This window comes from Dermochelys coriacea, chromosome 6, assembly GCF_009764565.3.
Source record: "Dermochelys coriacea isolate rDerCor1 chromosome 6, rDerCor1.pri.v4, whole genome shotgun sequence".
NCBI lineage: Eukaryota > Metazoa > Chordata > Testudines > Dermochelyidae > Dermochelys > Dermochelys coriacea.
The window spans coordinates 74,816,416-74,841,762 of NC_050073.1; the positions used below are offsets into that span (position 1 = coordinate 74,816,416).

The 25,347-nt window shown below is 40.5% G+C and overlaps 1 protein-coding gene across 3 annotated transcripts in view; it reads right to left on the reverse strand.

Moving 5' to 3' along the window:
- Positions 1-25,347, reverse strand: part of STXBP6 (syntaxin binding protein 6) — a 232,836-nt gene that overhangs the window by 155,861 nt on the left and 51,628 nt on the right. For all 3 annotated transcript variants that reach the window (XR_006282047.1, XM_043516494.1, XM_038404259.2), the window contains exon 2: positions 18,464-18,651. Coding sequence is in view for 2 of the 3 variants with exons in the window: in XM_043516494.1 (XP_043372429.1) it covers positions 18,464-18,617 (154 nt within the window). In the remaining variant the exon portion in view is untranslated. The remainder of the gene's footprint in view (positions 1-18,463; positions 18,652-25,347) is intronic.

A 25,347-nucleotide genomic window follows, 5' to 3' on the forward strand; every position in this document is an offset into this window, starting at 1 on the left:
AGAACTTTGAAATCTGTGGAAGTGTCTGATAAACTAAAGTATCAAATTATTAAGATATTCATCTTGCAAACAATTTGTTTGTAAACATCCATCCGTGCTTTCTGGAAGGCAATGGAAGTTTTTGCTTTCCATCACAGAGAGAATTTGGTTTACCCTTGTGATATAGATATCTCCTGGGCAACGATGATTTCATTTCCTATACTAAGAGATCATGTGAACTGATTTTTTTCTAGCCCTTATTCCTATAAAGATCCCCTCTCTGGTGGTCATTACTACAAGCTTTTAAAGGGCACCTATCATTACAGTAACTGGAACTTTTTAATACACTTGAGACAAGACACAAGTGATCTTAATGAGATACATACGCGCACACACACACAAAATAAAAGAAAACATGCTGCCGACAGACCTTAATATGACCCAATATGCTAAAGAATTAATTATTCAGGAAGGTCTCGATAATGAGGTAAATCTTGCAAAGAAAAATACTAGCTTTTATTTGCATCTGGTAGGGAAGCAATTCCAGAGACGTGAGTCTGATACGGACGTTGCCCAGCCTCTAGCACCCACAACATTCACCCTTTGGAATAATGTTTGACTATTCTGGATGAGCATAGAGTGTACAGTGAGCTGGAACTGGTAAAAAAAATCCTTAAAGAAATATGGTGCTAGTTCATTTAGGGCTTGGCATGTAGTAACTAATTGTCATATGAAAATCAACTGGTGATAACTGGCAGCCAGTGCAAGAACCAGAGCACAGGTGTGATGTACTTTTATCAGTCCACCCACTCAGAAGGCTGGCAGGTATATTCTGAACCAGCTGGAGCTTCCTGGTGACTGTTACTAGTAACAGTGACAGGTAGAACCTATGGCAATGGACCTCCTGAGAGGTTTCAAAGGGCACGTGATTAAGGAAAATTGACAGAGTTACTATTAGCTGATTACCTATCCTTCAAAATCTGAAAAGCTTTTAAGAGAGACATTCCTTTTTTTCTTTACACTGCAAATTGAGCTAAATGAATATTCAATACTATATGTACAGCACTATAGTACTGGGAGAAAAACGGATGTCTAGGTCTGCCATATATATATTCAAGGCAACACAATCTACTCATTCGATAAGATTTATCTTTGCTTATCACCAATATCTTTAAACATCATAATAGCTAAGCATAAATAAACCTATCCAGAGTTTCTTTAAATCCCTAAAAGTTGACCACTTTTTTTTTTAAGCGTTTTCTTCTCAGAAAACCAATATATCTTTAAAATCTTAAGTGATATTGAAAACAAAAACAATGTAAGCTTTTGGAATTTTTTTTAATACTTATCTTTCATTTGGGGAGTACATATTGCTGCCACTAGTTAGCTTGCACTCCAATACTTTCCATAAATCTTCGGGGAAAACCTGAAGGTGAAACTCAAAACAAACCCAACTTATTTTCCCATCAACAAAAATTTCACTACGGATAATTTTTGCAATTCTCTCTCTGGTTTGACCTCTATTGGATAATGCCATGTATTCACTGCCATAGTTAATTATCGGTAGGATATAAAAGTCCAGAGACATAGTTTGAGCATGGACGCACAAGACGTGCACAGAGCAATTCCCAAGGCCAGCCAATCCTTACAGTTTACACAAGGTCATGGCAAGAAAATCTATTAGGTGTGTACCTTGCACTTGTCAGAGGATTTCCTGGTGTCAATATTTACACAGAGCCAACAAGCTATTCACCACACACTTTACAATGTGTTTACTTATATCCAAAGCATCTCTGCCAGTGAATTGACTTGAACATGTATCACATGTTGCCTTTACGGCTTAACAACCTGGAGATAAAACAAAGTGACAGCAGAAAATGGTTCTCTCTCACCTATATATAGTCGATTTTAAGCCACTAGCAATTCAAGATTTATGTTCTGGAAATGCCAATTATATTTATCATCTAAGTAAAAAAGGTGACAAAACAGAGTCGCTTCATGAAATACCACATTATAAAGCGCTTAAAGTAAACTTCAGGAATAAGATTAGATTTAAAATACAGAGAACAGCACAGAATTAGAGGGAGAAACAGAAAAATGGTTAGGTTCCACATCATGACCATTTCTGAGACACCTACTTAACTGCAAGCTATTGGATTTATTCACTTTGTTAGCATCATTTATCAACTCTCAATACTTGGTATTTTCACTAATATAGGACCTAAAATCCCGATGACCAACAGTATAAACAAGACATGGTGTTATGCAATATCAGGCTACATTAATACTGCAAAGTTAATTACTAATACAGAGTTCCTTTTTAAAAAAGATAATATCACTCCTACACTGAAATTATCGAGGACTAAGTGTTAGGGGAGATCTACACAGCAATCAAAGGTGTGGCTGCAGCTCTTGTAGGCATACCTGCCATAGCTCTGATCTAGTTAGCAGGGCTAAAAATAGCAGTGAAGATGTGACGGCACAGACCTTAGTGCAGACTAGCAACATTAGCACATATCCGGGATGCTGGGCGGTCCACACTGAAGCCTGTGCTGCTACATCTTCATTGCTATTTTTAGCTCTGTTAGCTAAAGTAAAGCTAGCATGGGTAAGCCTACACAAGCTGCAATCACCCCTTCAACTACAGTGTAGACATACCCATAGACTACGGGACCATATGTCTGCTATGTTACCAGTATAGAGTTAATAGAGAAGATGCAAAATGATATTTATCCACAGGATCATAGACAGAAACTTTATAATAAAAGGTTAATGATAAAATAAGAGTGCCATGGTCCTCAAGATATCAAAATTATGCATGGTTACGATCTTTAGGCAGCTATTTTGAATGGCAACATTAATTTTTTTTCTTTACTGTATTTTATGCACGAGTACAAAAGGATTATGTTATTATACAGCCTTGTATTGTTATATAGATTTATTCCACCCCCTTCAGGGAACTCCCTGGCCACTCTCACCTTCAGGAATGTCAGTAAGACTTGCACTAATGACTAATAGCTTATTGGGTTGCATCAGTTTCCTTCTAGAAAACAAACATTGGCTTGATAAACATAAAAGTCTACAGCCTCCTGCCACACACAAGCATGAATCCTTATTTCAGCCCATAGTTCAGTACATCCTAAGGTAAAGAGTAATCTCTCAATTCTTTTGGATTTAAGAGAAGTCTTTGCAGAAAATGTTTGACCACCATATGTACTATTCAGCAAGTATAACAATCTACCTATTATCCTACAAACTTTCCAGCTCTATAACCCAAACTTTCTCATTCTCTTGCAGGATTTCACAGACTTTATACCCTTCAACTCCAGGAGCTCTAGATGACTGGAATGTTGTTTCAACTTATTCCTGTTGTACCAGAATTTAGTAGTGCACAGATGCCAATGTTAACATTTTTCAATAAAGAGTTCTCCAACAACACAAAGTGGTTGGGGCTGCTTTGGCTAGAGGGTTTGTGCACATTTGGCAAAATGAAGGGTTGTTGTAGTTGCTTTTTGTATTTATAACCTCTCTACAAGTGGGTCTAAACCTTTCTCACTTGGGATCCCAAACTGGACTATTTATCACCACAATCTAAACTATCAAGAAATGAGTAGGTTCAAGGAGTTGCAGTTTGGTTTTGGAGGGCAAAGGGGAAGAACGAGGGGCGAAGAGAAGGCGGCAGCAAGAGAAAAGCTTCATTTTTCCTTTCACTGCCACTGGATCTATAGACTCATTGTATTTTGCTGCTACGTGTTTGTTTTCTGAATCCTTACTTGCCACTCAGTGGGCACCACTCACAATCCATCAATTAAATGTGCTTACAGGTTATGAAACTGTGCTCTACACTGTATACTGTAGCACTGCAACTGCGAGATAAAGAGATTTGCCACAATGCCTCAATATTGCAAAGATACAATGTGAAAGCATGTGAAATGTTGAATGTAAGTGTATAAGTAAGAGCAGAGTTGGGAAAGCTCCTAAAAGGTTCAGAGATTAGATGTTAATCAAGACTTAGACTCGTTAACCAGACTAATCTAATCCTAGAAATTTTCACTCCTATGCAACCTGCCTCCTCACAGCAGTCTTTACAGGACATCTTTCTTCTCTCAATCTGTTCCCAGTCCCACGCCACGAGAACTCCCACTGGGGTCCTTTTCATTCCCCCCGTGCTGCTTGAAGTTAGGTCATATCTCAACCACCTCTTCTATTCAGCCTTCTCCCAGTTTAAGATGTGGAAACTGGATGCTGCAGATACCTCAGGCAGACAACACTGATGAAGATGCCTTCTCCTAAGCCACATTATCTCCCATTGCATTGTCTGGGGCAGTGCAGCTATATACCACCCCTTAACTCAGGGCTGTGCCATAAAGCCTAATCTAGCCCATTCACAATTTGAGTTAAAAGTAGCATTCATTACTCAAATGAATAAATAGGAAATGTATTACTTAATATTTTGTGCATCTTTTAAAGTATTGGAATTTACCTAATATAATGGTGAAAGCTCCTAGAATATAGATTCATGATGTTAATTAGCAGATCCTTTGTCTGAAACTATGCCAGCAAACTGACTTCCTAAGAAAATAAAAGAAAATGCTTTCTCTTTTTGAGAAAGACACCAGGACCTTCATCAGTTACAGTAATATTAAATATTTAAAATGTATTATTATTATTTAATTATAGTATTATTAAATATTTAATATTAAAAAAATATTGCTGCTAATAAATGTTGGGATTTTTTTCATTAAATATCCCTGCCTTTTCAATGAGAGAGCGTACACATACACACACTTCAATTTCAGCTGCCGATTTAAAGTTGCTTCTACAGTTTTCCTTTAAGTAGGTTTAACAAATTTCAGCTGCCAAAAATCTGCAGCTAAAGATCCATCACGTGACACTTTGCACAATTAATTTTAGATATGCAGGTTATTAACCCCAGGCATTAGGGTTTTCTAAATTTCTTTGTATGAATATCATTATTCTGGATGAATAACCATAAATAATGCTTGGGAGTTGAAAGCCTTTGGCTATTTAAGCTTTCTAAATCTATCTTTTCAATCTGTCTCAGAAAGGGTATACTTATAAACAGTTCTTTCATTTGAGGATATCCTTGTGACAAAATTGGAAATCAGCTCTTACCATGATTATGTGGATCTAGATACAGAGGCAAAGGTGAGACTTAATGAAAAAACAGAATACAATAGAGTTCTATTGTACCAAAACTATTTCCCATGGAAAGTATTTAATAATTTACTTCATCTGGTAAAAAAGTCTATATGTTATAACTTCTCTTCCATCTGATACTGCCTTCAGTAAGGCAAAATTTGAGAAGACAGGACTAATGTACATGACTAAATTCTTAATAAGGTTTTCTAATATTCATCTAGACTTAAGAGATGAAACTGCTGTAGGAATCTTATGTGATGAAAATATCTCAAGACATACTGTAATTTCTCCCTTTCTTCAGTGTCTTAGAATGTTAAAACAATCACTCACATATACAAACTGAAAATATACTCATGTTTAGTCTAATCAAGCCCTTTCACTCTTTTTCCTTATCCCAAAGTTTAGGGTAACTTGTACTAAGTGACCACTCAAGAGATACACAAATATATTGATTGTTTTAAAAAAAGAGGTCTTCTAAGTAAGATTGAACATGAACTTGTCAGATTTTGGAGATACTTTTGGGCACTTTCTTAAGACAGGACAAGCCTGTGAAGTAAGGGTAGACTCTTGTGCAGGTTTACTGTACTTCATCTGTCCAAGAGGAAGTTGGTTACAAAAAGGTGATCTGCTAATCTGGTGTATGATTTCAACTGGGAAAAGTTACTTAGGTGTGATAACTTGGGCTTTGGTCCCAGGCGGTGGGACTCGGGCTTCGGCTTTGGCCCCGGGCCGCAGCAAGTCTAACATCAGCCCTGGCAACCCCATTAAAATAGAGTTATGCCCCAGTTTGGGTCTTGACCCAGTTTGAGAACCATTGCACTAAAGCAAGAGCTCACAGGTCTCTTTGCTCAAGAGAGATCAAGGATAGAACAGTAGAATGAACATAGGGAGAATGGTGGCAACACTTACTAAATATGTATTCACCCTAGGCATTAGGATCTCACTTATGAACACAAGGTGCGTTTAAAGAATGTTGAAAAGTATGCATAGTTTGTATCTTTATCCACTCTGTCAGTAGCGGATCTATTGCCGCCTATAGTTACATACATTCAGATTCATAATTGTAAGGCCAAAACACGAGGGGAAAGGAGGAGAGACTGTCCGGTAGTTAAGGCACTAGACCGGGACTCAGCAGATCTGGGTTCAATTCCTAGCTCCTCCACAGTCTTCCTGTGTGAATTGATGTCAGACAGGCTACTTAAGCTCTCTGTTGCTCAGACCCTGTCATAATATGAACTGGCTGCTTACGCTCTGGTGTTGCTGCTGGGGCTTGGAGCCTCTCTTTGTCCTTTATGCCAGCAGGTGATTTCAGCCCAGAGACTTCCTGCTGAATGCTTCCCTCAGTCCTTTTCCTCAAAGGAAACCAGCACAACACCTTGCAAATACACTCCAGGGAGCTTAAACTCATAACTCTGCTCGACACTAAAAAGCATTAATTTAATAAAGACACCTTATTGCAATAATCTGTATTAATAATAAACAAATAAATAAATAACTCCCCTTTTTGTCCTATGGCTGCAGAGGTATTAATGGGCCATTTCACCTTGAATGATCTCTTACAATATGTGATAATTACTTATGCTAAACAATCTGTTCACCTTGTATTTCAGGGATGGCCAACCAGAGTCTGAGAAGGAGCCAGAATTTACCAATGTTCATTGCCAAAAGAGCCACAGTAATATGTCAGGAGCACTCCCCCCACCACCCCGCTCCCAGTGCCTCCCACCCACCCGCAGCCCCGCTGATCAGCACCTCCCCATCCCTCCCTGCACCTCCTGATCAACTGTTTCGTCATGTACAGGAGGCTGGGGGGGGGGGAGGGAGGGAGGAGCGAGGGCACCACAGGCTCAGGGAAGGGGGCAGGAAGGGGTGAAGTGGGGGCAGGGCCTATGGCAGAGCCAGGAGTTGAGCAGTGAGCATCCCCCGGCACATTGGAAAGTTGGCGCCTGTAGCTCCAGCCCTGGAGTCGGTGCCTATACAAGGAGCCGCATATTAACTTCTGAAGAGCTTCATGTGGCTCCAGAGCCACAGGTTGGCCACCCATTGTATTTAGTTGTGACACTCCGAGTACCTTTCCCAGATCTGAAGAAGAGCTCTGTATAAACTTTTTCCTTTGACCAACAGAAGCTGGTGAAATAAAAGGTATTATCTCACCCCCTTGTCTCTCTTAATTAGGAAAGAAAGAGACAATTTTCCCCCAAATACTTGTTTGTGGTTCCCCCATGAACCCTTTGTTGCTTCCTAAGGGAACCATTGCTCATAGTTTGGGAAGCACAACCCAATACAAATAGATTTTTAAAGGTTGAAGCAATGCACAATTCAAATCTGACCCTTTTTTGATGGAAAGTTGGAGGAGTGGAGGACAGAGAATCATCATCTGCAGAAGGAAACTGAGTAATGTAATCCTGTCTTGTTCCTTCACTATTTAATTGACTTGCACAAGATATTAGATACTGTATGTCACACAGATTTTCCAAGTTCAAGAATGCATTATTAATTTTTAAGGCAACAAGAAAAAGTAATCTAGCAAATGGAAATGCTGTATATAGCATTCTAATTTGACTAGGCATTCCTTTGCCATATATTTTTCCTATTTGCTGTTCTGTATTCAAGAATATTCATTAATGCAAAGCTCAAAAGAGCATATGTGTGACAGAAGCTTGTTTCTCTTAGTTTCTTTAACTTGCAGCTTGATATAAGGTAAAAATATAAAGATCTAAAATGAAGTCTATCAGATGAAAATACTACGAAAGAGGGAAAAAAGGCGACAGACACAAGCAGGTTCAAAAGCCTATTTTTAAATAATAATTTTTCTTATTTAATAATGTAACAATACAGTATCTGAGAGACAGCCACCTTCTACAGTGCAGCTGCAAGGAAACAATACAAAGTTATTCATCTGATAAAGATTAGGTTTGAAGTTCAACAATTTGTGATACCACGTGTCCAGTATTGCAAATAGAGCTCCCCACCATCTGGAAAGCTTGATACAGGAGACACTGCCTCAGTAAAAATATTACCACAATGCATAATTGGGTCTTGTATCTATTTCCTATAGCTTTTAAACACCACAGTAAACACAATTTCGTAGCAGAAAGTTAGTCATCAAAACAGGTAATTTTACTCTCCTGCTCATCTTTTTGTATATGGTTCCTACACTCTACTTTAACCCCAAATTTTATTTGGACGTTTCTCTCTCTTGGCACACTGCCATAGTTTTGCCACACTGAAGGTAAATACCAGCCTGCCAATAACTAACTTGATGAATTAACAGCTCCCAAAGATAGCATTCAACACTTAAACCTGACATTAAATTCCACATCGGTGTCTGCTTTATTTGAGAAGGATGTAACCACAGCTCTGCTCCAGTAGAATGGATTCTACTTAACCCCCAAATTTTCTGCAAACATGTAGTCCCTGAGCCTACCCAGCAAACAACTCCAAACTGCACTATGAGATGGTCGTGCAGTCTCCATCATCTGCTGGACTGAAGGATGGCCTGGAAAGGAATTTTCAACACCCATTCCAGTGACAACTCCCAGTTGTGTTGAGATAACCCTTCATAGTGGTGTTCAGCTCCCTTATTCTGATATAGGGGGTTTTCCTCTCCAGGACATTGGCCTAGCAAAGTAGTCAGGAGAAAACATGGGAGAACAGCTGAGCCAGTGACTTAGATTCTATCTGCTTTGGGGGTTGGGAGAGTCCCATGGGCAAGCGAGTAAAAGTTTTGTTATCCGGCATGTTGGGGGAATCGGGGATACCGGTTAGCCAAAAATTCTGGTCAACTAAGAATTATAACTTACCAATGGAATAACAATTTTCAAAGAATTAATATACAATAAAATGAATAAAATATAAAATAGTATACAGGTACTCAACAATCCTGTAGTAGTACTGCATTGCCGAGTGGTTGGTTTCTTAGGTGTATACAGGTAAAGTTTTCTATACAGTAGGTTCTCTTATGATACTACATATCACTATGGGCAGTGCATGGCAGAGGAGAGCAAAATGTGGCAAAGTGGGCAGAGACTGGAACTAATTTTTTTTACCCAAGACAAACAACATATGAAGATTAAGGGAGGGCAGAGGTTATGTATACATCATATCTCTAGTTACCATACATCTCTAGTTATGCTGATAGGTGTAAATGGCAGCCATTAATCACAAACCTGGTAAAAGTCTCTTGGCATATTAAGCTCGCTTCATTCAGGTGAACAGAGGGAGCAATTAAATGTGCCTTTGTTTAGTGATAGCTGAAACAGTAGAGGCCACCAACCAAGGCACAGGCCAGCACTGCAAGGACTGAGCAGAAGCTAACCATGTGGGCCAAGGAATTTCCCTGAAGACTGAAAGCAACTGAAGGGGCTATGGAATTGTTTGGTTACAGCTGTGTGTCAGAGGAGGAGAAAGGAACAAGAAAATGAAGAGAAAACCAGCAGGCATTGAGAGCAGCAGTGATGTGTGGCCCTGGGAAGAATCCAAGAGACAAGAGCTTCAACTAAGCATAGTACTCTCTGAAAAGGCAGACTTGGATTTCTGAACAAGGAGACTGCCTCATGGATTTGGGTAAATTCTCTGTAAACAAAACAGGTGTACACCAAAGAAATAATGGGCTCTTATAACCAAACTCTCCTCCAAATGGAAACAAACCCCCAAGCGCGCATATTGGCTAACCAGTCAGCCTACAAGAGGCATTTTATTATATATCTTATAGCACACACAGAAAAGAAATTAACATATCAACTATATCAACCTACCTATTAAAGGCTGGCCAATTTCTGGCAGCTACCTCAGCAGAGGTAGGTTTTCAGACAGCTGCTGAAGGAGAAGAGAGTTGTGACCTTATGATTGGTTAAGGGCAAAGACTTCATTCCATAAGCAAGCAACAGTATGGAAGGAAGAACAGAAATATCTATGGGAGAAGTGAAGCAAATAAGTGGTCAAGATGGGTGTCATTGATAGTGGAAGTGAATGAAATGCGATGTTTATGCTGGTACTGTAACTGAGTGGAGTGGGTCAGTGATAGTTATTGCAATTTGTAATTTAAAGTCCTGTCAAGTGAATGATTAGAAGTTTCAGAGTAGCAGCTGTGTTAGTCTGTATCCGCAAAAAGAAAAGGAGGACTTGTGGCACCTTAGAGACTAACAAATTTATTTGAGCATAAGCTTTCGTGAGCTACAGCTTATGCATCCGATGAATTTTTGATATAGAAGTGTAACTGAATGTTATAGTTATTATTTCCACACATTTAAGGTTATAGTGGGGTGATTTTTTTTGTTTTGCTTTGCTTTGCTTAGTTTTTTAATGGCAAAATCCTTAGTATTTTGCATACAGATTATATACCACAGCAACCCTTAACTTCAAAAGTATTCCTTCCAGCAATGCTGTTCTGCAACATGAGTGGTATTTGTGGTACTTGAAACATTTCAAGGGAAATGGAAGCCACATTCAATAACTTTGTATGGAGAGCAGCAGCAAATTAAACTGCACCTTAAAAAAAAAGCTGGATGGAGAACAGGAGGACAAAACCAAAGCTTAACTTCAGAAATTCACATTTATACTTCAAAAAGTTGTTTTTTAATGAGTTTTAAATGGTCTAGTACAAGAGCAATCCTATTATTAGAATAAAGTTAAGCACATAGCATAATGGTCCTTGTCTCTGCAGGCTTTGGGGCAGAGGTTAGTAACCTGTGGCATTTGAAGCTGTTTGTTCCTTCCCCTGTGAAGAAGTCTCCGAGCGAAAGTTGCCTCAGCATTTCACTTAGGGTGAAGAGTTTACTCCTCGGGGGGATTCTGCGTGATTGCGCGTGCGCAGAAAACGCCCCCCGGCAGAATTCCTGTGCTTCCCTGCAGAAAACAGCAAGGAAGCCAAGGGAAGCCACATGGTGGTGAGGGAAGCATGAACATGGGTGCAGTTTTGGGAGGAGATTGCCCCCCCCAAAACAGAGGCGAGGCATGGGGGGGTGCACATGGGATTATGTACCACTACTCCCCCCTCATTTCTGCAAGCGCAGAGTTGCCCAGATGAAGGAAGGAGGCTGCATCTCAGGCTCTGCTGACTCTGCAACTGAACACCGCCTCCTGGGTCCTAGTGCCAGTCATGCTCCCGTTCTGTGTGCTGGGAGCCTTCCTGTTTTCTGTGCATCAGTGAGTGCCCGTGGTGGGGCTGGGTAAGGCGGGTGGTGGAAATGAGGGAAGGGGGGGGTAGGGGGTGCAATAGGATGGCAGAGAGGAATGTGGGAGTGAGGAAAGAGAAGAAAAGGGGATAGGGGAATCGCGGGGGGGAAGCGGGAGCTCAGCATGCGGTGTCCCCTCGGTGGCAGCTGGGGCTCCCTCCTTAAGCAGGTCCATAAAACCCTCAACCCTGACAAGCCCTACCCCCCTACACCTGGACCCCTCCAAGGAGCCCTCTCACACCCAGACCTCCACCCCACTGAGCCCGTACCAGCTGCACCTGGACCCCCACCCATCAAGCCCCACTCCCCCAGCACCCGGACCCCCACATTGAGTGCCCCACACCCAGACCCCCTACCGAGCCCCATCTCCCTAGACCCAGACCCCCCCCACCTGCTGAGCCTCAACCACCTTCACCTGGATCCCTTGCAGAGTGTCCTGCACCCAGAACCCCACAACGAGCTCCTATACACCCAGATCTCCCACTGAACCACCCACACCGCCCCACACAGAAACCTCTCACCCCACACCTGGATCCCCCACACTAGGATCCTGCTGGGCTGAGCCTGCCCAACCCACACCAGGTGTGCCTGGCTCAGAGAGGCAGTGCCCCAGGCCTTGCACTATGTCAGCATGAGATGCAGCCTCATCCTCGAGTCCCTGAACTGGCTGAGGTGGAGGCTTCAGTGTGATTTCCCACCTCAATGCAGCCTGTAGCCTGTGCTCCCCACTTCCATGCTGGAGCCGCATTAATTTATTGACAAATAAAATTTGCAGAATTTTAAAATATTGTGCACATAATTTTTTGGCCCAGAATTCCCTCAGGAGTAGGAGTTCTTCCAAGATAGAATCTAACGATAGGGAAAGAAAAGGGGATAGTGTCTGACCATGAGAGAGAGAGAGAGAGAGAGAGAGAGAGAGAGAGAGACAGGAAGGGAGAGTTAATTCTTACTATTCCTTTGCTCTTCTGTTGGTTTCTCTTAGTGCTTGGAAGATCTGTTTTTTCCTTTGGCAATTTTAAAATGAAAAATTTCAGATATAGATAAAAGCCATACGAAAAAGTAGGTATTCTCACATTCAGTATTTTTCAGTGCACTATTATATAATGAAGAGGAAGGAAAGTCAGCTATTTAGGCCTCGTCTAGAGAAGAAGATTGTATCGGTTTAACTTAAAGTGAGTTTTTATGCCAACTTAGTATAATCGGTGCAACTCCTTTAAACACTTAGCATTGGCAATACAGTTAAGCATCATGCTTTATGAAACATGATTTCTTAAAGTATACAGAGCTTATTACACACTCTCTTTATTCACACATTTCTTTAACAATAAGGCCAAACAAAAAATATCTTTTTAAAAGAACTTTTGTTTAAGGTTATATAAGATGAAGTCCACAAGACTGAAAGTTAAGTCTGACTCACTTAACATCTTGTCATTCTGTCTCGTGGTGTGAACGAGGTGGTAAAGTAATACAGATGGAATATCTATTTTTAACTTTGAATTTACTAACTTTTCTCTAAGTCAAATCCTTTCCAACTCTTTTTATAAGAGACAGCCCCATTTTCATCCTCTGTTTGTACTATCTGCAGTCACTGCTTTTCTACATTTCCCCTCGGTCTACTGCTTGCTTGTTTTCTTCTTCATCTCCACAGTTAAATGGTATATGGGTCCTCAGTGCTTGTCCGTCCCACTTTGTCACTACAGTATAATAGAAGGCTTTGTGTAGGCAAACAATAGGGTTTCTTCCCCTCCCTTTGACCTATTATTCCACAGTCTAATAGACTGTGAGGCTATGTGTACACTACAAATTACTTTGGTATAACTTAGGGCATGTCTTCGCTAGCAACATTAAAGCACTGGCCACAGCAGTGCTTTAACATGGATATGTAGTTGCGGAAAAATGCTGGGAGAGCTTTCTCCCAGCGCTCTTAAAAAAAAAAAAAAAAACAAAAAAAAAACAAAAAAAAACAAAAAACACCTCCACGAGGGGAATAGCTACCAGTTTCCAATGCCGGTGCACTGTCTACACTGGCACTTAACAGTGCTGAAACTTGCAGCGCTAGGGGGAGAGAGAGATATTTTCACACCCCTAAGTGAGAAAGTTGCAGCGCTGTAAAGTGCCAGTGTAGATAAGCCCTTAATTTGGCATAATCAGCACCTCTGAGCAACACAAGTTATACTGACCTAACCACCGGTGTGGACCATGCTATGTCAGTGGGACAGCTTCTCCCACCAACACAGCTACCATCGCTTGAAGAGGCAGGAGTTATTAAGCTGATGGGAGTGTCTTCACCAGATGTGCGGCATTGGTGCAGCTGCGCCACTATAATGTAGACATAGACTGAGGCAACTTTGTAACACTGTTCCTAAATTACCTTTCAATTAGTTTCAATCCATTACAACTCCTTATACCATCATAAACAATTCTTCATAGCCTTTGATCCCAATACAGCAAAGCTTTCAAGCATGCAGTTAAGCATGTGCTTAAATTTTAAAGGGTAATTTCTTGCTCCCTCTCCTTCAGCTTGTAATGTTTAACAGTTGACCTTCTCACCTGTCCTTCTCTTGGGACCCAATAGACATGGAGCAGAGAGAGGTTCTTTACAGAGGTCTTTAGGTCCCTAGTAGTTTTGTACAATACTTACTGAATTTACATTTGGAATGACAAATATGTTTACCTGATTTTTAAACACCTCATATAACTCACAAGCTACAACCTGAACAGTGAATATAGTATAACCATTACCATAATTGAGTTTCAGGTTTCTGTACATATAGGAACCTAGATTCCAACACTAGGACTTAGCAGGGACTTCTTGTCCATGGAATATTTATTAGCATCATTTAAAAAGTCATTTCATGTGGGCTGATTGTTTCAGTTTGCAAGTTAAACTCTCATTAAAAACGAGTTATCAAAATTATTTTAGTAAAGCGCAAAGTAAACTAGTTGGTGGAAATGAGACCCACAAAAGCAGTAAGACACCTCAGTCCTTATACATTCCACTATAATTTTAACATCCTTAGTTTTTATATAAACAAACATCAATAAAAGTCAATCCAATGAATGAGAAGAACAAATTACTAAAATACCAGTACACTAGAGTGTGGTAAACTTCACAGTGAATTTAAGTTTACTTCCCTGGCTAGTTAGGTTTTGCTGACAAAAATAATCCTAGTTTTCAACTCTTCCACCAGGATCCTGTTCAATATAAGCAAATTCTTCTACAGCCATGTCTTCTACATATGGTGGGGAGGAGTGGCTTGGCAGAATTCACTATTTTTAAAAATAATTTTGATGAATACCTACATTCATTTTTAAGTGGTTTTTAATTTATCAATTTAAATTTTCACAGTTGCAGGAAATTGGGGAAGTCAGGCAGTACAGGGGAGTCATACAATTATTTAATGTATGACTCCCCTGTAGACATTGATATTCAAAAAGTTAAAGCTTTATAACCCTTAAAAAGACAAAAATTGTCAATATTACATGTAAAAATATATAAAATACCTATCCTTAAACTCTAATAAGTTCTCAACCAGCATTGCTCTTACTTTGCCTGTCTAAATTTCTATTATTAATTGATGGAAATATTTTATTGTCATTTGTGTGTTTACATTGAAATCAATGTTTACCAACGTTTACCAACTAAAATCTGATCCTTCCAAACCTAAATACATAGGTTGGCCCTTATGTTGATGTCTGGTTGGCCCTTATGTGTACATACATAAACACATTATATATTTGCTATACATGTTAACATATATACACATGTATATTATGCATACATGCTCTAAAAGGAGAGTTATTAATAAGTTTTGCCTTTTAATACTTGGTAATTTAAGTTAAGTTGTATTGGAAAGAAATTATTCTGGAAAAGACAAAACCAAGAAAAGCAAACTTCTCTGGACACACTTCAAGTCTGATGCTTGTTTACTGAGAAATTCCAGTGGTATTTTCCTAATATGAACACTGGTATTACTCCAGGTCCTGACAACTTCACAAAAACTCAGAGCTTGCATGTAGGATTAGACCAGAGAAAAATCAGGCCTGAAAACTTCTTCTCCAGTCAAACCAAATAACTGAAACCAATTTTAAACCGTACTTCAAAGTGTTTACACAACTATATTCCTAATTCATCTACATATGTATTTCACTCTGTTAATCCTAAAGTATTCAGCATAAAAGTGCAATTCCTTCAGCTCTTTAAAGATCGCAGTAGAAAGGAGATGGAGGGAAAATGAAAACTAAGATCCTATGATATTAACAGCTGAACAGAAAATGTTACAGAGTCCACAATTCAGACTTAAATCTCATATTCATATTTCAGGGTTTCCCTTTCTTTGGCTATCAGCCATATCATTTTAGCCAGAAGGTGGTATCAGTTCACCATGAGTTTGAAAACAAACAGTTTAAAAGTGTTTGTTAAGGGAAAATAATATGAAATCAGAATATTAAACAGATATGTTCTTGCTATATTTGTTGTTCAAATGGAGATATAAATAATAAGAATAGATGCTTGGGCAAGAGACGACATCGTCACTGACATCTCCAAGCAGCTTGCAGTCTCCCCCAGCTGCTCCTGATTTTATAGTGGTACACTAAAAACAATTACAGAAAGACTATTCTCAACACAGCCTGAAAAGTAAGAGGACATTACTACCCAAGACATACTCAAGAGTTTCTGGGCAACTGTTAGGTTATCTATTACTGAAATGCCTACAGTGCACAAGTATTATAATTTTTTTCTAAGGTATTGAATATATAAATGGCAGTTCCACTTCAAAAAACTGAAACATTTGTTATTTAAACCAATCACTTTAGATCAAAGAATGTTCATAAAAAGGCAACAGCAAAAACAAAAATCCACTCTATTTCATATATTTCTATTTAAAGGGTGTCAACTTAGTTATGTCAAAGAGACAAAAGGCTTAAGGAAATCCAATATACTGTTACTATACATCTGGCTTAGTTTTTGCATTTTTTGCAACAGGAACAATGAAAAAAAAAGATCAATTAATCACTTCTTTGCTCTTTAACATGCTGCTGGGGAATATTTGTTAAAAAGTAAAATAAATGAAAATGATGTTTTTTAAATTGTGGAATCATTTCTATTGGTCTTGAGTTTTATGAAAGCTTTTTTGGTTTCGTTTATTTGTGTCAAGGCTTATTCCCCACTCTGCAACTTCAAATTTAGAAGGTGGGGGCCTGCAAGGATTCTAAAAATTTAGAATCTCTCCACTCCAGGTTTTTATTAAACTACCAAGGTTACAGCTTTTCTCTGACCTTGGATTGGTAGATGCTGCCACCACCCAAGTGCAGAACCCCTTTGAGAACCCAGGAAGGCGCACTTGGGAATTCCTTCCGTTGGGGTACCCTCGAGCCCTTTCTCTCTCTCACACACCCACCCACCCCCCGGGGAAGAGCTGAGAAAGGGGAAAAAAAAGAAAAAGAAATCAGCTGTTGCCACCAGGTAATTAAACAACATGTGCACAAACCTTTTAAGACACAAAAATCCATTTCTGTTCTTAAAAAAGGTAAATTTTATAAATAAAAAAAGAAAATACATATGGGAACTGAGGCTTTTGCTAGATTTAAAAACAAAAAACCCCCCATAACTACAAGGATTAAGCATCAAGAATAGCTCTCTTGAAGTCCAACTTAAAGGTTACAAGCAAAACAAAAGCACCTGGGGTTAGCATGGAGGAATCCACAACCTAATCGCATTTTCCTAGACATTTCCTGATCTACTTACATATTTGTGGGTTTAGATGAGTATTTTCTAGGTATCATACTGACTATTTTTCATACCTGACCCAAGCTTCTCACAGCATAACTGCCTCTCCCTTAGAGCAGACAGACAAAAGGGAGTTTTTGTTCAATTTTTAAAAGTTCTAGCCTTCCCATTAGCTCTTTTGGCCAGGTGCCCACTCACTTCCTTTTACCTATGCATAGCAGTGAGACTTTTTAACCCTTTACAGATAGAACAATTAGATAACAGCTACTAAGAGGGATTTTATAGCAATGGCTGGCTGGGTGTCCATAAAAGGTAGCTCCCCCACCCCCACCTTCATTTATCATAATTTGTTTTAACAAAATTCAAATGTGGGCAGAAATTTAAAGTGTTCCTTCAGGAATTTACGAATAGTTTAATAACTCTTTTTTGTCTCCATACAAAGAAGTCTGTCTTCTTTTGGTAGTTGAAATTATATTTATTTATGCTCTAACACATATTTAACATCTCGGTGCTTAAAAACCAAACAAAAGATCCATCAATCCTAGGAAAGCAATTAAATTGTGGTATACATATTATGTTGTCACAGAATTGAGTTTACTCTCACAATCTGAATGAGCAAAAAGGAGGACACTATATAATACTTATGCTTTAACTTCAGGGTAGGAAGAAAAGAATATACAAATTTAAAATAGCAGAAAACATCAAGGCCATGTTATGAGATACTGAGATACTGATGCTAATGAGATACTGCAATGCATACTAAAAGCATGCTTAAACATCAGCAACAACGAGACCATCCTTCTCCTTTCTACATGACCCCTCAAAGAGATTTTTACATTCTTTCTTCCCATCCTCACCCAAAATCCTTTAAAGTAGTAATACTTCTGTTTTTCATCCCCTTTTTAAAATTAGGTGACAGTGACATTCTTCTCAGAGCTGAAAACAGCTAAGTTGCCATGGTCCCAATGACGTAATCATACACAGAGGGGATCTTTGAAAGGAACAGGGGAGTGTATTAGTTTCAGACAATTGGAGGAAATACAGAAGCAGGTACAATATAAAGTTCATCCCTTAGAGGAATTGCTGAATCAGATTAACAAAGACCTAATATTTCCAAGTACACTAACTACAGGATAAGTTCATACTGGGCAACTATGCCACCAACAGTTTTAATAAGAACTGTGAAACCTTCGGATAAATCAGCTATATCTGTCAGCTATATCATATGACAAACCACACACTTCCTGCATTCAAACTTATAAACATTAAAAATGTAGACATCGTAGTTCATCCACTTGCATTATTAAAATGCAAGTCACACCGTTCCTTATAGCAACAGATGATAGCCAATCCGTTCATCAAACTTCAAAGATAAACCAAAAGGATGGCTAGATGTCAAAATCATTTATCTTACCTGACAAGCAGATGTAGGTTAAATATTCACCTTGGCCCCCAGTTGCTAAGAAAGGGATCTTTTTCTTCGTTCTCCTTTTCACTTGGACAGCTCCCAGCATCCTTTCATCGTGTGGAGCGAAAATTTCTTTGTTGATAGCAGCTTTGGCACTCATCGTAGATCAGAGATGGAAAAGGCTGCTGTCTTCTCTAAAATAAAATAATCAATCAAAAATATAAAATGAAATGCTAAGTTACAAGAGACTCTGGTTGACTTTCACATAGCTCAATTATTCTGGGCTTCAAATTAAGTCTTGAACGACTTGAAAGGCTTTGCACAATAATTTCACCTCTTGTCATCTAGAGGTGGGATTTTCAAAAGCACCTAAAGGTATGTTTTCACTGCAGAGTTAACTCAAAATTTACCTACAGACAAGTTTCTCCTCTCAAGTTAGCCTTGCTCGAGTAAGAGCGGCCACACTGCAAAAGACTTCCAGTGTCTGTACTGGTGCTGTAACTCACTCATGTGTAGCATATCTCATGGTTCTCAGTGCTGCAGTAATCCAAACTGTTCTATGAATTCTTTACCAGTGAATTGTGCAAAACCACGTCTCTCCTTTTGGAGCGCAGAGAGAGAATTGTGGGAAGGCATTGAAGGACTAGCAGCATGCGGACACGCACCAGCACTGGTTTCATCCAGGCCCTAGGGTGCTCAACCACCCGCTCCACCCCAGGACCCACCCCCACCCGATCCCTTCCCCCAATTCCTCACCTCTGCCCCACCTCTTCCCACACTCCCTCCGCCACAGCCGGCCCATCCCACCCCTTTTCCCAAGCCCCAATTCCACCCCATCTCTCCCCGCACAGTTCTGCCTCCTCCCCCCAGCACATTACAGGACAGCTGATTGCAGCAGGTGGGAGGCACTGGAAGGGAGAGAGAGGGAGGAGTTAATCGGCAGTGCCACCAGTGGACTGGAGGTGCTGGCTGATGGTGGGTGCTAAGCATCAACTATTTTTTTTTCTGTGGGTGCTCCAGGGATTCAGTGCCTATGCAGACATGTCCTCATTACAGAGTAGTCGTGTTAGTAACAGATGAATCACGTTCACTTGTCTTACAGGTAGAGGTCACTCAAGATATAGCTAGCTTATACTCTCTCTTGGGCGAACAAGTAGAGTTAAAAGCACCTCCACAAGGTAGTTAAGAGTGTTTCTATGTAAACAGGAATCAACTCAGGAGCAATTCTCAAGTTGTAACTCCAATTAACTCATCACTGGAGTGACTCCACTACGTCTTAAGAAACTATATGGCAGCTAGTTATGAGGAAGAGTGCCTCTGTCACCACACAGATTGGACTCTTCACCCTCTTTCGGTCACTGACCCCAGCCCTGTTTTCTCTGGAGACTTCCAAATAAATTAGATGACCTTCTGTTTGGCTCCTTCAGTTAGTTTAAACTTAATTCCCCCTTGGGATCCACTCCCTTGATACCAGCCTTTAGGGCAGGGGTGGGCAAACTACGGCACATCTGGCCCTCCAGGCATTTTAATCTGTTCCTTGAGCTCCTGCCGGGGAGGGAGGTCCGGGGCTTGCCTCACTCTAGCCAGGAGCAGGGTTGCAGGCTTGCCCCACTCTGTGCAGCTCCCAGAAGCAACAGCATGTCCCCTCTCCTGCTCCTATGCATAGGGGCAGCCAGGAGGCTCCGCACACTGCCCCCACCTCAAGCACCGCCCCCACAGTTCCCACTGGCCAGGAACCACAGCCAATGGGAGCTGCAGGGGTGGTGCCTGCGGACAGGGCAGCATGCAGAGCCGGCTGGCTGTGCCTCCACATAGGAGCTGGAGGGGGGACATGGTGCTGCTTCTTCTGGGAGCTGCTTGTGGTAAGCACCCCCAGAACCTGCATCCTTGACCCCCTCCTGTGCTCCAAACCCCTGTACCACCCCGATCCCCCTCCCACCCTCCAAACCCCTTAGTCCCAGCCCGGAGCACCGTCCTGCACCCCCAATCCCTCATCCTCAGTATCACCCCAGAACTCTCACCTCCCCCCCACCCCAACTACCTGCCCCAGCCCAGAACCCCCTCTCACATCCTGAACTCCTCATTTCTGGCCCCACCTCAGAGCCCACACCCCCCAGCCAGAGCCCTCACCCCCTCCCACACCTCAACCCCCAATTTTGTGAGCATTCATGGCCCACCATACAATTTCCATACCCAGTTGTGGCCCTCAGGCCAAAAGTTTGCCTATCCCTGCTTAGGGTATGTCTACACTTCAAAATTAAGTCGACATATAGCCACCACAGTAATTAAATCACCTTTGCATGTCTGCACTACACTCCTTGTGTCAATTGTCTGCACCCTTTCCAGGAAAGCTTGCACCAATTTAACTGTTAGTATGGGACATTGTGGGAAGGCTTTTGAAAGGCAGCAACAGTCGATGCAAGCAACGCAGTGTCTACACCGACACTGCGATGACCTACTTACATCACCTTAAACACTAGGCTTCTCGCATACGTGCAGTTATTAAGTTGGTGTAGTGGGCGAGTTACATCAGTAGGAATACTTTTAGTGTGAATTAGGTTGATGTAAACTGCCTTATGTCAACCTAGCTCTGTAGTGTAGACTAGGGCTTGCTTATTTAGTACCTAGAGAGAATAAAGAGTCTTAGTCCAATTCAGCGTCACTCCTTTCCTTTGAATTTAAACTTAATTGATTTTCAAACAGATTCTGTATCCAAGTTCATTTGTAAGTTAATGAAATGCCCGTTCCCCGCCCCCACAATCAGCCTCTCTATCTCTACTATATCTAGAATATTTAACATAAGACTCAAAAAGAAAAGGCCAGGACCTCTGAATTTGCAGGAGGAATTAGTGAAGAATCTCTTAGTTCTATTGAATATTATTTAAATGACTCAACCCAGCTCTTTATTCATCCAGTCATCCGAGACAAAGACAATGGTTAACCCTTGTTTGCCTAGTTTCAAGCTCATAAGCAAAGCAAGTCAAAACTTAGTTGAAGTAACAACTGCCCCTCCCTCCCCACCCTTCTACATAACAGTCTAGGCCCCGATGTGCAAACCATTATACAAGTGCTAAACTTTATGCATGTCAGTAATCCAGATGAGGTTAGTGTTATTCATCCATGTATTCAAGTCTGCAGGACCAGGCCCTTTTTCTCCCAAAAAAAAACTTCTTGGATTTTTTTTGAAATTTTTCAATTTTAAAATGTACTCTGTTCGTCATAATGTACCACCAATTTGGATTGGTCAGGTCAGTCAACCAATGGGGTTTTTTTCTTCAAAATCAAATTTATTTTTGAATAGCTATTTTGAAATTTTAAAATGTGCTTTTGAAAAGGAAAAAAATCTTTAAAAATACTATACAAATTTTCAGTCACACAAATTAATCATTTTTGTAAATGAATACAAGGCTTTTAAAATTTTCACTTTTAAACAAATTTTCCAACCAGCTCTACACAAACAACACAGGAATTAAAATTTAAAATTAGGCCACGTCAATATGTACAGCACTGCAGCATCACAGATGTACTGATACAGCGACTGTGGTGCAGCACATCTATGAAGACGCTCTATATCGATGGGAGAAATCTCTCCTGCCCACATTAAAAAAAACAAAACAAAAAACAAACACTGCCTGGAGCAGCAGAAACTGTGTCAGCAGGAGCAGCTCTCCTTTCGACATAGTGTTGTGCACATAAGCGCTTATATCAGTATAACTTATGTCACTCAAGAGAGTGGAATATTCACATCCTTGAGTGACATGAATTTTATCCACACAGGCTGTAGTGTCAACATAGCCTTACCCTGAACTATTTGTTAGCAGTGGCAATTGTGCAATTTGATGGCTGGGTTAAAATCCTGCACCTAATTTAAATTGCAACTAGAATTCAGAGGGGTGGGGGTTTTGTTTGTTTTTAATTAAAGTTGGCTCCCTTTGTAGGGAATTTTACTCAAGGTAAACTAAAGGCTACTTTGAATAAGTCTGCAGTGAGCCAGCAATATGTGAAGTCTTACTGCTGTCCTGCCTAGTTGCCTTCTTCCCCCCCGCACTGCCAGCCTGCACCCTTTTCACAGCACCTTTTTGTTTGGTGTATCGTTGCATAGTGCACAACTAAACTCTGTAACTCCAGTCATAAAGGCATTCAAGCACTATCTATACTGGGGGGTTAGGTCATCTTAACTATGTCCGCTCACGGGGGTTTTGGTGTAGACCTGGCTAAGACTGAAAAGCTTTAGAAGTTGGTACAACAACAGATAGAGAGACAAGGTGTGGTCAGATGGTTACCTCTTCCACCTCATTCGGAAGAGCCCATCACAACAAATCTATGAGCAGCAAGAGCCAAGACGCTGAAGTGGGGAGCTGGGCCCAGTCCTATAGGACAGGAGCCATATTCTGCACCAGGCCAGGATAGAAACAGTGATACCCCCTCATGCGTGCACACCAGAAAGAGGGGCCTGACAGTTTTACTCAGGTCCACTCCGCCCAAAAGAATATCTTCACCACTTGCCTATACAATGAACGAATTACTGTATATTGACCTAGGCTTTATTTCATGGATGTCTGAGGCAGAGGGATGCAGACAGGTAGTATTATCTGAAATACATTGAAGTGGAGCAGGAAAGAAGGATAATTAAACAAAACGGGAGCCTGCGTTGAGTTTCAGTTTCTGACTAGCAACTCACTCACTCACTCCCAAGAGCCACAAGCAATCAGACTGTTAGCCAGAGAAATATAATTTCAATCCTAAAAGTAAGCAATTTGCTGTTATCTTTTCATCTCTCCCCTTTCTGGTTTGTGTGTTGGTTTCCATCTCCTTTTCCTCCTGGATCCCTATTTGCTTCTGCTGGCCAATCCTCAACCTCATGAAACTAACTTTCAGCTACCAACATATGATGCGCAACGCTACAGAAGGAGGAAGAGAAAGTACACTGTGATCTTTTGTCATGGTTCTGCTGATCCAGTTAGTGAAGTATACTTTACAGGAGCAACATACACAAGTGAATGGAAGCAATTCTCCATTGAAGTTGGAAGGGAGAGAATCTCTCATGTAGTGTTTCAAGGTGGGCAGAGGGGCTGATAGAGGGGGGAAATGCAGGATCTGCTTGGAAAAAATAGCTCCCTGTTCACATACCTACTGAAAGCACCTCCAAGTTGTTGACAACTCTCATGATTTTATTGTCTCATCATATCTGGCTTTTATTTAAAAGCCCCACCTCTTGAATGTATATGATTGACAATCAGCTTTCACTTAAAAAGAAATTAGCCCTCATGGTTGCAGAAAGGTTGAAAATGTGGACCATAAATGCCCAAGAACCAGAAGGTAAATAAGAGCCACCAAAAAAAAAAAAATTTAAAAAATGATTATCTTGCAACCCACTCAATTTTTTAATATGTGGGGTAGGCAATACTGCTAGTAAGATAGAATTCTAAAGAAAAAATAAAACCTCACTGTTTTAGCTCCTACCTCCCGCAAACTTACTAATGTCTTTTCCTCAAATTGTCTTTGGAAAATCTGCTTCATCTCACTATTACAACATATAAAAATGCTATGGTTCCAATTTCAGAAATTGAAATAGTTGGGTACATGGCTAGTTATTGTCTTTGGAACTGCTCTCTTCAGCAACAGTACAAAATACTACCAGGTGCCAGCAATCTGAGTAATCAGAGCCCAATTAAAATCTACTCAGCTGTCTGATTTTCACCCACAGCTGAGAAGCATCTCATTTTGTAAATGAAATAGCTATAGGTTCATTAAAGGCTTGTTACTAGGTGCTTAACTCTTATCACATGCAGAAATGTGTTCTACCCTGAAAGCCAGAAACAGCTTGGTGGAAACAGCATTTCACATCATGCAATATGCCTGGATTCAGATGCCAATCCATAAAGTGTTTACAAAGCTCTCATATTTAATAGTTTTGTACTGCCACCCATCACCATGTATGAGCCTCTTCCTCTGGTAAAAATTCAGATTTCCAATCTATGTCCCTAATGGATTTCATAGAGATGCTAGTTCATCAGGAGTTATGGGAGCTCTGCTTATGGTATGGTCCATATTTTTATAGTCTAGGCATAACTTTTCTAAAGTGATTAGCAATTTTGGTGGCCTAAATGTTTGGTGACAAACATGATACCTTAAAAGGTGCCTGCATTTTTCAGATAGTGCTGTGCACCTTCCTGCTGAAAGGCCCTTTTAGAGGTCTCAAGATAGGCAACCCAAAAAATCACTGGACATTTTGAAAATGTAAGCCCTTGGTTTTATCATCAGTCACAGGTAGTCTCTGAAGAGTTGATAGTACCAGCCAAGAACTGAAGGGATAAAAGACTTGCTCCCCTCCTGATCAGGCTTGAGGCACATACTTGAGCCATATGGGATCAGGCCATTTGGTCTTTCACATTTGAGTATCCTGCCTCCAGTAGCAGCAGCCAAGCTAGATGGCTCAGAGGAAGATGAGCCATCCTCTTCTCCCCCTCAATGAATGCACTCCTGCTAGAAAGAAGTTAAATGTTTTGCTCAAGGTCACACAAAATTGTGACAGAGCTGGGAGAAGAACCCAAATGTCCTGACTGACTTTTTGCTTTAAGCAATTAATCTCATTCATATTACTGTAATGATAATCTTGGAGGTATTGAGAAATTGCTTTCCCCCCTGCAGATTTTCACTCTAGCCATATTACAGTTTTATGGATATTACAGAATTTACACTCCAGAACGTAGACCAAACTGAAACACACAAGTTTCAGAGTAGCAGCCGTGTTAGTCTGTATTCGCAAAAAAAAGGAGTACTTACACACAATTTTACACACCACACACACCACACACACACACACACACACACCAGGAAACAATAGGTTTTATCATACACACTGTAAGGAGAAAAGAAAAGGAGTACTT